The sequence below is a fragment of the Haliotis rubra genome, unplaced genomic scaffold (genome assembly GCF_003918875.1).
Source record: "Haliotis rubra isolate DU_JTF1 unplaced genomic scaffold, ASM391887v1 Scf73, whole genome shotgun sequence".
In the NCBI taxonomy this organism is placed as follows: domain Eukaryota; kingdom Metazoa; phylum Mollusca; class Gastropoda; order Lepetellida; family Haliotidae; genus Haliotis; species Haliotis rubra.
The window spans coordinates 846,514-862,150 of record NW_025767446.1 but is presented as its reverse complement, the minus strand read 5'-3'; the positions used below and the strand labels follow the sequence as shown (position 1 = coordinate 862,150).

At 38.4% G+C, this 15,637-nt stretch overlaps 1 protein-coding gene across 1 annotated transcript; it reads left to right on the top strand.

Annotated features, from left to right (window-relative positions):
• The first annotated feature begins 4,364 nt into the window (after positions 1 to 4,364).
• On the top strand, positions 4,365 to 13,172 carry LOC124259589. The gene is made up of 7 exons (XM_046693746.1): positions 4,365 to 5,259; positions 7,205 to 7,306; positions 7,772 to 7,897; positions 8,592 to 8,693; positions 9,195 to 9,410; positions 11,741 to 11,867; positions 12,821 to 13,172. The coding sequence occupies exons 1-7, from the start codon at positions 4,365 to 4,367 to the stop codon at positions 12,966 to 12,968; spliced, it is 1,716 nt and encodes a 571-aa protein (XP_046549702.1). The 3' UTR covers positions 12,969 to 13,172.
• The last annotated feature ends 2,465 nt before the right edge of the window (positions 13,173 to 15,637 follow it).

The following is a 15,637-nucleotide window of genomic DNA, read 5'->3' as shown; positions in this document are numbered from 1 at the left end:
TAACACTCTAATTAAACATGATTTCAATAAATATTTATGTAACTAGCTGAAATCCATGTCATGTGGATACAAGGAAAAATATTTGAGAACTTTAATTGTAGCATACCACCACCTTCACCACCACCACCACTATCATCTCAGGGTGGAAATAACCCATTGCCTGACGTCCGAAGTGTTTTTATGTCGGGCGTAAGCATTTGAGAACTTGACTTTCCAATGTTAATTATGTTGTTTATTAAAAAATAGCATGGTCGGTACAGTGGAATAATTATCCACCTTCACCTGAAGTACCCTATAAATTTTAAAGTTATTTCCACCCTGCATCTTCTCCATCATCATCATCATCATCATCATCATCATCATTTAAGCAGTTACAATCAAAATTTGTTGTTGGAAACTGAATCATCATCTTTTTCTGCTTTGTCAGTGAAAGATGCAAAACTATCCACATACCACTTAATGATTAATGCACCTTATTGTACAGAGGCTCATAGACTGATATTGGTCATTGAGTTTGTAATTATCCCCTAATTTGTATGTAATATTTCCCAGTTCATGTAATATCTAATAGATATAATAGTAGATGTAATTCATGTATTTGTAATTCACTGATAACAAAACCAATAAAAAGGAACAGTTTTTCATTATTTCACAGAATGTGATGTCAAAATATCTCAGTGTTTGGAAAGTAACAACAGCAACAATCCTAATTTTGACAAAATCATGCTTCTCGATATTTGCCTGCAAAGGGCACTTAGCTTAGAATGCTAGATAAATCCCTGTTGTAGACATTATTGAGTAATGCCCTGATTTTGGATGTAAATCTCATTGTTGGAATGCGAGATGCAAGTATGTGGACATTTGCCAAGTAGAACAGGTAAATACCACAAGTACTACAAATGTTATCTGAGAACCTTCTACAAAGGCAGGTATAATGTTCAGTATTCAGCAGCATGGGTGATTGTCTATTTGTATGCCAGTGCTTACAAACTGCATGCAGTTGAATCAAACTGTTTAATATACCAGGTTAATTCTGGAACAGTAAAGCTACACTTAGGCTCGTTACATGCATTACAAACTTGTGCATGCATTTCTTATATATAATGATGTATTACATGTGTTTACTTGTTTGAGTGGCATTTTAGAAGTTGAGACGTACAATATATAACAAGTTTTATGGATAACAACTTCTTTATTTTCGTGAGTGCGACGTTTCGATACAGATTCTTGTACCGTTGTCAAGCAAGAGTGATACATGAAGTGTAGGAGCTGCATATATATACTGTATATAACAATGAAACAACATAATAGACAAAGGAAACAACATAATTGCCATGATTGGCTAAGCAGTAAGCTGATGAAGCCAGTAAGTACATAAAGGATGGTGAATGGAAGCCAGAGATGTAGTTACAATGAGATGTTTATACAATGGATGCGATGTTTATACAATAGACTGGGCTTGGTGGAGGAGGGATCATAAGCAGATGGAATGAAGTATCCTTGGTCACGGTTGATGGTAGGCTTGTGGCGCTTGATGTGAATGGCTTCTGTGAGCTTCATGCTTTAGTGAAGTCCGCTTTGGTTGTTGGCGAGAATGGTGATGTCGGACCACTCTATTTGATGATTGGGGTTGGCTTTGATGTGGTCAGAGATAGCTGATTTGGTGTCGGAATTAGCAACAGAGGTGCGATGTTCTTTCACTCGGGTGTTGATGGGTCGGGATGTTTCACCTATGTAGCATTGTCCACAATCACAGTCTATTTTGTAAATAACACATTTCGGGTTGTTGTTGTTGACGGTGGGTTGTTTTCTTCCGTTGGCATGGAGGAGGTTGTTGAGCCAACTACCTTTCCTTGATGTCCTTGTGTCCCGCACCTCCTGCAACCAACTCCAGACCTCCGTGTACAGAAAACCAACTCATACGGATCAATACATCCACTACAACTCCAACCACCCACCTAAAGTCAAGACCGGCGTCATCTCTACATTGACCAGAAGAGCCAAAAACATCTGCTCAACAAACCTACAGGAAGAAATTGAACACCTGAGGAAAGTCTTTGTGGAACGCAACCACTACCCACCCGAAATAGTCAACAGAACCATCGGCAACGCTTTCACCTCCTGCCAAAAGGTCTAAACCAGAATCAGCCCCCATCAAGATATCCATTCCCTACATTGGTAAACCATCACACCAAATCAGCCGATTCCTGAAACAACAGGCAGGAATAGACACTACCTTCTCAGCGCCCTCCAGCCTCAACAACCTCCTCCATGCCAACGAAGAAAACAACCCCACCACCAACAACAACAACCCGAAATGTGTTATTTACAAAATAGACTGTGATTGTGGACAATGCTACATAGGTGAAACATCCCACCCATCAACACCCGAGTGAAAGAACATCGCACCTCTGTTGCTAATTCCGACACCAAATCAGCTATCTCTGACCACATCAAAGCCAACCCCAATCATCAAATAGAGTGGTCCGACATCACCATTCTCGCCAACAACCAAACGGACTTCACTAAACGCGAAGCTCACAGAAGCCATTCACATCAAACGCCACAAGCCTACCATCAACCGTGACCAAGGATACTTCATTCCATCTGCTTATGATCCACTCCTCCACCAAGCCCAGTCTATTGTATAAACATCGCGATCCATTGTATAAACATCTCATTGTAACTACATCTCTGGCTTCCATTCACCATCCTTTATGTACTTACTGGCTTCATCAGCTTACTGCTTAGCCAATCATGGCAATTATGTTGTTTCCTTTGTCTATTATGTTGTTTCATTGTTATATACAGTATATATATGCAGCTCCTACACTTCATGTATCACTCTTGCTTGACAACGGTACAAGAATCTGTATAGAAACGTCGCACTCACGAAAATAAAGAAGTTGTTATCCATAAAACTTGTTATATATTGTACATGTGTTTAGTTCAGTGTAGATTTAAGAAATGATGGAAAATTTTGGCAGTTTATTCAAGACAATAAACAAACAAACAAACAAATAAATAAATAATAAAAGGCAAGAGTAACTGAAAAATGAAGCCTTTTGTGAGTACATGTATATTATTTGTAAGATTGTTGTGTAAAAATGTACTGTTTCAGTTTTATACAGTCATACACCTACATAATATATGTGATTTGACACAAACAAAAATAATGACTACAAACAGAAGACGCAAGAACTAATCTTTTACCATGCAATAACAGTAAGTTTGAAACATCAAAGTTTGACCTAACAGTCTATGACTGTATATGATTCGGTTTTACTCTATGGCACTGAAAACCTCTAAATGAACCAATATATTAACCTTTCCAAAATTTACCAGACATGTGTATTTGTCACAGATAAATCCATGTTTCAATGGAGGTTACTGTATATTATGTCAAGCCGTAATGGTTAAAGCTAATGTATCAATATCCCATTTCTGTAAGATATATTATGTCAATCTGTAATGTATCAGTATCTGTAAGATTTCAGTTTGACTTATATTATTTTGCATGTTCATATGCATGCAGCTGTATTTTTGTTCTTTGTTCAGTGAGATGATATGTGCTTCATTTGGTGATTTCTGTCCTGCAGACTCAGTTAAATGACCAAGAAAATAGTTCTGTTTAAATAGTATGTGCATATATCATTGCCCTGCAGGTCAAGAAATCTTAGACGATAACTCAAGTCTTTATTGTACAAATGTAGCTTTAAAACTGTGATACTATATCATACATGTAAATTTTGAAATTGATATGAAGATTGTATGTGTTTTGTTTTCTGAGATGAATTAGAACAATATGAATTCGTACAAAATGTCATGAGTTACCTGCCCTTGTTGTTTGAGGCATCAGTTTGGAATTAGAACTCATGTGTTGTGAGAGGATATAGGAACAGGTCCGAGTGAGCAAGAGTAGGTTTTATTCTGTTTTGAGCAATATTCCAGCAACATTACATTAGGTTATACCATAAATATGCTGTGTGCGGGCCTGCATTCAGCTAGCCCACTGAGATACCAGACAAAGTATACTGGCTGTGACCTTACCGGTCCTCACTTTATCCTCAGAATACAGAACACCATGTAGGTTAACAAGAAGTTAACATCTTTAGGTATTACACATCCGGGGATTGAGACACCGACCTTCAACTCCTTCAGCATGGACTCTGTCCACTGTCTAGACTCTATTACAAGATATGAATAAGTAACAAATATGAATAGCATGTGTTTACTGTTCACAGTTCTGCCCCTGGAAAAGGATAATGAGTCGACGTCTGCCCTCCCAGGACAGCTTTGATGATGACGCCACAGCAGAGAGCCGGCGAGGAACAGCATCTCCAGCTCTTCCCACTGCTGAGAGCATGGTGCAGAAACTGTCTCAGACTCTTTCGAAACTTCGTGTGAGTGAGGACTACCTTTCTCAGGCTGCCTATGCCGACATTAAATATCTCTGGAACTTGTCCCGATACACGCCTGACAGAGACATGAGGTCAAGGGTCATTGGAGGATTTGGTAAAGAAAAGTTTGTAGATCTGTTCCAGCAAATCTGGACAGCTGCACAGAAGGAAGACATCTTTGATTCCACTGTGTTGTACCCATGGAAGAACTTGCGAAATTCATTGTCGATTGTCTGGAATTGCTGTGACAGTTCCTTAGCAGTGTGTGAACAAATCACTGTGTCTGGAATACTGCCTAAGATCCTAGAGTCTTTGAAGGAGGTCTCTGCAACAAAGAACTTCTTAGAAAATGACAGAAAATTATATTATATCAAAGCATTGTTTGGAATTTTACACAACTGTGTTCGAAATTATTCTGATTGTCACGCCGTTCTTATCAACTCAAATGGAATAGAAAGTCTACATAGTTTTACTACCTGTTCCCATCCAATGGTAAAGGCAAAGTCTCTTATAATCATATCATACTTAGCTGATGAGGAACAAAATGAAGTGATTAGTGCAAGTTTGGACACGCTGACATTCATAGTGAATATCTTACAAGAGAGTTTGACATCGGTGGATCACTTTGCTGCCAAATATGGTATGAACGCTGTGGAGGTTCTGAAAGGGTTGAACAATATTGCTCACAATGACACTAACAAGGTGAAACTTGTTGCTTGTGGCATTCTGCCCTGTCTCCGATCCCTTCTGGCGTCCGAGTCCAACATGGAGAAAACATTGGCGGCAACAGGAATATGGACTCTCTCCTTTGCAAGAGAAAATAAAACTATTTTGAAAGAGGATCAAGAATGTATAAAAGGTAAAAATTAATTAATGAGCATTGAGTATTTTCTAAAGTAGTAATTGTGGTCTCTTTTCTACAAAACTACCTTTGCCTGATGACTGCTGAGGTATGATTGATTGGGTCTATGTGACACCTAATTTTGCTTTGAGAATGCACTTGTAAACATACACAAAGAATGCAGAATGGATGTATAATTACATTCATTGTACCAAATTCCCAACAGGAAATAGTTATTTCCTGTTATAATTGTTACATATTAAAGTACTGTACTCTATACTAATTTATTACTTCACAAGACATTCAGTGTTCCTATAAGGACCCTTGAAACTAGTATTTGGGGGTTTTCAGGGCCCTTATATTTATAGAGCAAGGTAAAATCCGGATAAAATTGTATCAGTTTGCAAACTATGTAGTTGAACATTATGGTACTGTTTACTGTTGGGAATTGGTTTAAATCTCATAATTGATGATTGGTTCATTACAACCGATCAATCATCGAAAATAATTGATTAGCGTCATTTATCAAATTTTCCTGGTTATGTTTGTTAATGCACAAAAAATAAAGAAAAAAGATGTAGTTCTCTCAGGGTTTTTTCAAATTGCACAAAATGCATTTGCAAATTTCACATCTTTAAAGGATGACTAGTGTGTTAGGAACATACATTTCCTGGAGTTGTTAAGATAAATTTAATCATGACTTGGAACGACTGACTGACTGAGTTTAGTTTTACGCCGCTTTTAGCAATATTCCAGCAATATCACGGCATGGGGACACCAGAAATGGGCTTAATTGTGCCCATGTGAGAGACAAGATCAACCACTAGGCTACCCCAAAGCCCCTGACTTGGAACGAGCTTGTAGTGATTATATGCAATGTAGAGACAAGATCAACCTTTTGAAAAATATTGTTATTGCAAACAAGTGTTCCAAAATTGTTTGTGTTCGATTATGAGAAAACATGATCGATTGCTTGGTCATTTTGTCATTGCAACCAATCTTCGATTATTTCAATTAATCGGACCACCACTAGTACTATTCCTACTCAGCATCCACACCATGTTGAAAGTAACAGCTGGGCCCGCCAGGTTTGTTTTCAATTGCAAAAGGTTTGCTGTGATACATCACTGAGTTATTTAGGCCTGCTGAGTGGAAAGTATACAGCAAATGTCAGTAAACAGGAATTGCAAATTTTTTCAAACTCATGTTGTTTAATACTAGCCAGTATTATGATTTGTACAGATAAGTTATAGTTCACTGACCAGTTTGGGGAAAGTAATGATTTGTTTTACCATATTGTCTGCCAAGGACACTTAGTTTCCTGTGAATATAATGGTAATTGTTTTAACAGTCAAAAACATATTCATTGATACCATGCTAATTCTATGATGTGAAGTTGTCCATATTATGAAAGAATTATATATTGAAAGTCTGTTGGTGCATTAATCCAGAAATGTGATAATCAATAAGATAGTTTCACTAAGAATCGTACTGTTCCGAATGAGTGAGTGAGTGAGTGAGTGAGTATGGTTTTAAACTGCTTTTAGCAATATTCCAGCAATCTCACGTAGGGGGACAGCAGAAATGGGCTTCACACATTGAACCCATGTTGGGAATCAAACCCGGGCCTTACAATTAAAGAGTTACGAGCAGATGCTTCAATCACTAGGCTACCCCACGGCCCTGAGTGAGTTAGTTGTGTTTAATGCAGAATTCTAGTTATATCACAGTCTGTCCGAGCTTGATGCCGGAGAAAAGCATGTTGGTCGTTACTGCTTACCTGTTTGATAAAACCCGAGTATGGTGCTGATAATCTTCAATGCAGGGTAATACAGTTCTGTACAGAACCCTGTGGGTAGACATGGTAAGCAACCTATGCTTGTTGTATAAGGTGACTTAGGTGGTCAGGCTTGGTGGCAAACAGAGACTGTCTACAGAACTGATGAAGATGTTCTGTTCACAGGTCTGCAGAATCTTGCAAGGTGTGAAGAGAAGTCAGTCAGCCATGCAGCAAGAGGGGCATTATGGGAAATATTCCATGACCAGCAGATTTCTCTAGATCCAGGTACCATATTTATGTCAGTGTGACTGATACAATTAGGAAGGTATATTTACTAACTCAGAATAATATTCTTCAGTAGCAGTTGGACCCATCACATATTGTACGGTTGGACCAGAGATGTTTGATGCACTAATGACCCTCTCGTAATGCTTGTCATATGGTTTGATGACTTTTTCTATGACTTTGTACATTTGTTTCATGACTCTCAGAGTCCATAATGATTTTAAGTATCTAGTGGACTACTAATTTTGTGGTCAAACTACTAATTTTGATCCTTGAAAGTACTATTTGCAACACTTTGGGGTTGGCATCTCTGCCTATGGGATAATTATTTACCAATGGGAATCAATAGAGATATATATATTATACCTATTTTGTGAATGCAGACCTCAGTGTCCGCTCAACACATGTGATGATTAGGTAAGAGTTGGATTATATACATATATACTGCCTTTTCTGTGTCTCCAGACCGTGAGGCCAACACACCACATGTGATGATCAGTTACCAATGGGATGCCCAGGATGTCATGATCAAGGTCAAGGACAGGCTGAGGCAAGCTGGCTTCAAAGTCTGGATGGATGTAGAACATATGAGTAAGATGTTGTTAAGACTCATTAAGGTCCCTGAATGAGTGAGTTTAGTTTTACACCACACTCAGCAATATTCCAGGTAAATGGTAGCGGTCTGTAAATAATCAAGTCTGGACGAGACAGTCCAGTGATCAACTGCACGAGCATCGATCTAAGCAATTGGGATATGATGACATGTGTCAACCAAATCATAGAGTCTTACCACCTGATCCCGTTAGTCGCTTCTTACAACAAGCATGGGTTGCTGAAGACCAATTCTGACCCAGATCTTCGCTGGTATAAGGTCCACGAAGACATTTCGTTGAACTTTCACTTAAATGATAAATTGACTGAAAAATTCTCATTAAAACAAAGCTTTATATACAAACTCTATTTTTCTCTGGATTGGGAAGCTTTTACAAGACTAAAAAACAATTTGAAAATATTAATACAGAAGCAAGATATATTAATTTTTAACGTCATTGAATCAGATGAAATGAAATACATCAAAGTAGCATTTTTGTGTACTAAAACAGTCCAGACTGATTTCATTACTTATACGTGTTACAGACTTATATCACAAAAATAACTGAAAGATAATGATCCTTGAAAAAAAATAGTTGCATAGTTTCCTTGCAGAATTTGAACTTGAACCTCTTAAAGTATCACAAGCAATAGAAGTGGAATAATTAACATATTGTGGTATCCCACACTGCAGGTGGGTCTACCCTGGAGGCCATGGCACTGGCAGTGGAGAAGGCGGCAGTGGTCCTCATCTGTATGTCCGACAAGTACAAGCAGAGTCCCAGCTGCAGGACCGGTAATATACTCTCAGAACAGTCCCTGTACTTCACCATTTATAAAACTGTCACTTGATTCACTGTATTAGGTGCCCTTCTCAAAGTCCCCCTGAGCAACTTCTCAATCAACGTCTTTTTTTTTTTTCAGCAACCTCTGAAAACACCTAAGATTGATACAGACAGTCTGTTTTAGCATGTTGCTATTACAATTTTTTTACAGAATGCAGCAGTATAGAAGGACCATTTAATTGCCAAGTAATTATTCTTAAAAACGTTTTGGTTCCATGATATTTGAGCTAAGTTTGTTGGACACTGTCTGACTTCAATGATGTTGATTAGTATGGATGTGGTAAGCTAGTAACAAAAGCCACTAAGGACCTTTTCAACCTTGTGTAATACCAGATCTGTTCCAAAATATTGTCCTTTATAGAAAAAAAAAGTACCGCTGTTATAGATTTCAGCAACTAGTCAATGACCTGTTCATGATACAATGTATTAACATACGGTATGTTCTTCTCCAGAATCAGAATACATTTTCCGTCTGCGAAAGGATATAATTCCACTCCGTCTACAGTCAAAGTTTGTGCCAGATGGCTGGCTGGGAATGCTTGTTGGGTCAAGGCTGTATTTTGACTTTAGCCAGATAGACATGGTCGACAAACAGATGATAAAACTCCTCCGTGAGCTGGGGAGCAGAGGCAAAATCAGATCTACCAGCCTTCATGACTTAGCAGATGGTGAGCATGTAACTGAGATGGTGACTTCAGTAAATACTGGATTGTGATTGGTTAATTCAAGTCATTCATAGGTATATGATCACATTATATACTTCTGATTTTCCAACACAGTATGTATTTTTAAAAAATCTTTATAAGGCAGTTGTGAATAAACATAAAGAACGTTTTTGACGTGCCTTTCCTCTGCCTTGCACTGGAATGAGGCAGTTCGTATTCCCCATTTATAACATAAACGAAAAGTCAAAATAATTATGTCTGAACATTTAATGCACCAAAACTGAAACAAAACAGTAAACCCAATGAAAAATCCCCCACACTGTACATTCACCGAAAGTGTGATTGATAACTTAGCTTCTATGAATGTCTTCCCGATAATGGAAGCTATTTCTAAATAATAACTTTTAACCCCCTGGCTGGAGCTCTGTATGGACGTCTTTGTCCCTCAACAATATGTCTAACTATACCGCTGATGTTAATACTGATTAACGCTGTCGTCACGAAAATGCACGAGATTTAAAAACCCACATGCATATACGCATAGAGACGGGTGTATTCGGGCGTGCTGATCCAAGCTAAAAACGAAAACATCTATTTCCTTCTGTTCAATGAATATAAACATATTAAACATATGGAGATAAACATATAAAAATTTAGAGCTATTATAATTTAGTTATATCCAACACAGTATGTTTATCTTCTAATTTAACAGACATGAATGACGTCGTGTTTTATATAATGTGATGTGCTTGTCACAGTTAGAGTTATCATACCAAAATAACTAGCAGTCACAAAGCAAAATTTGATATTGTCATACAAATATAAAATGGGTGTCACAGGTTGAAAGTTTAGAATTTCCTGAGCTGAATGTCCACGAACATCCTTGAACTTCAGTATCGTGGTGTGCAAGGCCATTCAGCTCGTTGATGTGTATGTCATAATATTGCTAGGAAGTAGTTAAACTTATAATGATAAGGGCATGTATATTGTGTTATACTTCCTCTCCACACAGGAGCGTGCTCAAAGTGCTGCATCATTACCCTGATCAATGGATCAGTTTGCACACAGGTGCTATAAGGTGAACAACCGCCATCTCATCCTGCTGGGTGAACAAAGGCATATTTTATTGTGGTATAAAACTACATAATAAGGGACCATTCTCAATTTATTGCCAGGGGCAGGTGATGATGATTTTAAGTGGGGCTACCCATTTTGTTCTTGGGAGGTGGGTAAGGGGATGTCATCAATTTTATACATATGTTCTGGGGAGGACGGGGTGGGGGTGTAAATGATTTATTTTGTACATGACATGCAGGGATGAGTCACTTACTTTGAACAGAAATTAGGGGGAGTCATTCACATTGTACATGCTTCTCCATCAACATCATCATCATCAACCCCCTAGTCATAAATAGTGAACGGGCCCTAAGTAAGAATAAACATTTACACTGTTATCATCAGAGACCATATATAGAGAATACTACACGAGGTCTCATTACATACGAATTATACGAAACGAGTGTCCTTCCTATGGTATCTGACCGAGCGAAAAGCGAGGTCAGAAACCATAGGAAGGTCACGAGTTTCAGATAATTTGTATGTAATGAGACCGAGTGTGGTATTTTATTTATTACCCACTTCTTACATGCATTAAATTGACAAAATAGCGTAGTTTTGGTATTGTTGTGGTTTCAAACCCGAAACCGGTTTCATAAAGAGGTTGGCGGAAGAATTTTGTTCTGACGTACACTTTTGCATGACGTCACACTGTATTAACGCCACTTTCGTCTGTCCCCTTGGTAACCGACGCCACGATGCATGTCAGTTGTCATCGCCTCTCGTACAGCCTCCTCCTTCAGTAAACTACTCCGTAGCACCCGTTTCTTGGTTTGCAACTGCTTCACTCGGCTGACATCACTGGTGGAAACATTGCATTTATGTTTTTCGACGGATATAACGTCTCAGTTCGACGCACAACTAAACAGCGACACGACAACGTTCGCAATGTTTACATTCCCACAATGCATCTAAGTTGTAGAATGAATTAATTCACGTGTTTGTTATGAATGAACAAGTAGTTCCGTCACAACGTGACCTAACTGAGAGGTCATCGGTTATCCAATCAAATCGTTAGAATCTCAGGTCAAGTCGTTACGACACAGGTCAACGCGATACGACACTCGTGTGACGTACGAGATTAGTATGCAACTACCCATACGTTGACCACGTGGGTAATAAATTATCATTATGTAACCTTGAGTTGCCATTTTCAGTTTGTTGTTAAGTTTAAAAGATTCCCTTATAGTAATTGATAAACTTGTGTATTGTTGTAGGTATGTACATGTCATCCAGTGGCTCAAGTCTGCTGACCGACTCTCTCAGCCAATCAATAAGCTGCTGGACAAGGAAGGAGGTTGCTGATTGGCTGTCAGCCACAGGGTTTGACCATGTGAAAGAAAGGTTTTGGCCACAATTATATACACACGAATGTTTTTTATCATGAAATATATTTTATGAGCATTATTTTCAAAACAAAAAGACAGCTTAGACTGTAAGATTAGATGAGCATCTCTGTATAAGGATTCAGAAACTGTTACAAGGATTATGGATAACAACTGCTTTATTGGTGAAGTGAGGTGAAATTGGGTTTAACGTCGTACTTATGAATATTTGCTCATATGACGCATGCATGCGTGTGTATGCGTGGCTGCTTGTACTAGCCCAGACTTAGGCCGGTTGTATAGTGCCAGCTCACTGAGATACCATGCCGCAGTTAAGCATGAATACACATTATTCTGACTCTTGAGTTGACCAGTCCTTGATTTACCTTATAATACTAAGTGCCAGGCAGGGAAGAACAAAGTACCATATTTTAACGTCTTTTGGTACGACGCGGTCGGGGATCGAACCCACGATCTTCCGCTCTCCGGGCTGACGCTTTAACCATACACCACGGAGGTGGACACTTCTTTATTACTTTACAAGCAGTCGTTATGAGTAATACCCTTGCATGTATAAGGCTCAGTTAAACAGCATTCTTGATTTTCTGTTTTATTACATATCTTTTCTATGATATATTTGTTATACATACCTTGACCAGTTCACTGGCATGGTATTTTATGAGCCTGATTTAAATGGTAAAAGACAATATAAGTACCTTCAAATTACTCTTAATGAGAAAATAATATTAAGCTACAGATGGGAAAGGATGGTATTCTTCATTTGTATTTTTTATTTGTGTTTCATCTCTGAAATGACGCCATGTTGACCAGTGGATTCAGATTTTATCATTATTGAATGGAGAGTACCGGTATGTACACTATATGTCATACTAATTGTCTCTGCAAGCATTATGTTTTGATGTGAATAAGAAATCTGCAGGAATATAATGTTACCTTTATGTTCCTTTTCAGGTTTTCAGAGTTTGATGGAGGCTTACTTTTTGAGATGAAGAAATTACAAAAAAATGCACCTGAGTTCTTCTACGCAAACCTCAAGTCAGAAATAGGACTAAAATTCTGTGATATTCTAAGATTTTCAAGAGCTTTATCAGTGCTGTGATATGTTAAAATATGAAACTGTACGTATCCTAAATGTCAAATAAGTAACAGCTTTGCCAAAAGGACAACTCATTTAAGTGCTTGATGTGGAATGTAGTATTATCATGACAATCATGTTGGGGAAAGAATGTTGGGTTTGTTTGTTTTCTTGTTGTGCGATATCAAACTCAGCAATATTTCAGCTACATGGTTGCAGCCTGCAATAATCAAGTTTGGACCAGACAATCCAGTGATTGATATTGTGAGCACAATCCACATGGGTGAGTGAGTTTAGTTTTATGCCACACTCAGCAATACCAGCTATATGGTGGCAGTCTGTAAATAATCAAGTCTGGACCAGACAATCAAGTGATCAACAGGATAAGAATCGATCTACGCAATTGGGATACCATGATATGTGTCAAACAATTCAGCGAGCCTTACTGAAAATGATCCCGTTAGTCGCCTCTTTCGACAAGCATAGGTTACTGCAGTTCTAACCCGGATCTTCAGGGGTTACATGGAGAGAACAAGGACACCAAGTTATCAACCAAGTCACTGAACGTGAACCATTAGGTCGCCTCTTGTGAAAGAGTATAGAAAACTGGGAACCAATTCCAACATAGAATACCTCTGAGGGAAGAATGTTATGTGTCAGTATCACGAGTGACGTATATCATGGGTGGGGATTACTGGATTTTACATCATGAATGAAAAACGACATGACGTGTACAGGTGACAACCAAAAAAGTGAGTCTTTCTATAAATAATAAAAATCCTAAAGAATGACCATTGTAGTGATATTTACCATTGCATTAGTACTGTCAGACTGCATTGTGGTACTAATGCACAAGTTGTAGCATTAACCTTGGACTTGTACATCCTTCACTGCTCAGGCTTAAAGTACATAGCACCAAGTCAAGCCTTAACTAGAAAGTTCTGTCTTGTTCAAGCATCATATACACAGTGTCTTTCTTGAAAAAAATCAACTACAAGCATATGCTCTATTTTGTCAAGTATTAACTAAAAGCATGTGTTGTATCTTGTCAAGCATTAACTAGTCATGTGTTCTGTTGTGTCAAGCATCAACTAAAAGCATGTTCTATCTTGTAAGCATAAACTACATAGCATGTGTTATGTGAAGTAAACGTTACATCTTCTGTCTTGTCTTGCATTATTTTCCAAGTATATGTCTTATCTGTACTATGCACTGTTATTTCTGTGTAAATCATTGAAGTCTGATGTAAGGTATGTTAGTTTGAGTACAGAGTATTGGGTTGGCCCTCTGGTTAAAGTGTTCTCTCATAATATTGAAGCTAGGTTTGATTGTTCACTTGCACAGACACGTGTGGTGGCCTACTGGGTAAAGTGTTCCCTCACCATGCTGAAGACTAGGTTTGATTCTTCCCTTGTAAAGACAAGTGGGATGGCCTACTGGGAAAAGTGTTCCCTCACCATGCTGAAGACTAGGTTTGATTCTTCCCTTGTAAAGACAAGTGGGATGGCCTAGTGGGAAAAGTGTTCCCTCACCATGCTGAAGACTAGGTTTGATTCTTCCCTTGTAAAGACAAGTGGGGCCTATGGCCCTCATCATGCTGAAGACTAGGTTTGATTCTTCCCTTGCACAGTGTGGGGTGGCCTACTGGGACCACCATGCTGAAGACTAGGTTTGATTCTTCCCTTGTAAAGACAAGTGGGATGGCCTACTGGGAAAAGTGTTCCCTCATCATGCTGAAGACTAGGTTTGATTCTTCCCTTGTAAAGACAAGTGGGATGGCCTACTGGGAAAAGTGTTCCCTCACCATGCTGAAGACTAGGTTTGATTCTTCCCTTGTAAAGACAAGTGGGATGGCCTAGTGGGAAAAGTGTTCCCTCATCATGCTGAAGGCTGGGTTTGATTCTTCCCTTGAATAGACAAGTAGGGTGGCCTAGTTTTTAGAATGTTCTGTAATCAGTAGAAGTCTCATTTGATTCTTCACTAGGTAGAGGCTTGGCGTAGCCTAGTGGTTAAAGTGTTTAGTGATCATACTGAAAATGGGGTTTGATCCTTTACTTGTGTACTGAGATGGTTGGGTGGCCAAGTGGTTAAAGACTTTGAATATCCTGATAAAGATCATGTTTGGCTCATGACCGGTGTACAGAGGAGTGGATTTGCAAAGTTTTTAAACTGGTGCACAGAGGAAGCTGGGTAGCTGGGTGTGATCATCTGCTGTGACAGTGTGGGAATGACTAATATTGATTCAATAAACTTTTTCACCACTGCTCAGGGCCTGACAGGAATTCTCCATGCGGTTTGCCTTTTACATCATATCACCAGACTGTCTATATAAAATATCTTTTACTGTACTGTATAAGCTGATGTTATGGAGTAATTGAGTAAGCAATACCTCAGGTGACTCTGTAAGTTCAAAATTGCCATTGTATAGTAGATATTATTTTTCATACCTATAGCAATATATTTGCCATTATAATTTCAGTTATGATTTTCCAATATCAATAGTGCTAATATGTTTGGTCACAATAATGTACCGGTAAGCATTTTGGTTTGTTATCTTTTGTTGACCAGTTATCATGCTATGAATACACAATGTTATGTAACATGTTACAGTTAACATTCTGTTCAAAATTAATGTGTGTGTATGCTCAAAAGAAATGTTCACACATTTCCTGTAAGAAGTTATTCACTGTTTT

What these genes read in the sequence shown, in the direction of transcription:
- LOC124259589 (XM_046693746.1), top strand. Translation starts at nt 4,365, where the DNA reads ATGGTGCAGAAACTGTCTCAGACTCTTTCGAAACTTCGTGTGAGTGAG. An exon ending in GCAGATTTCTCTAGATCCAG is followed by an intron (nt 7,307 to 7,771) that starts GTACCATATTTA and finishes CTGTGTCTCCAG; the next exon opens with ACCGTGAGGCCAACACACCA. An exon ending in GATGGATGTAGAACATATGA is followed by an intron (nt 7,898 to 8,591) that starts GTAAGATGTTGT and finishes CCCACACTGCAG; the next exon opens with GTGGGTCTACCCTGGAGGCC.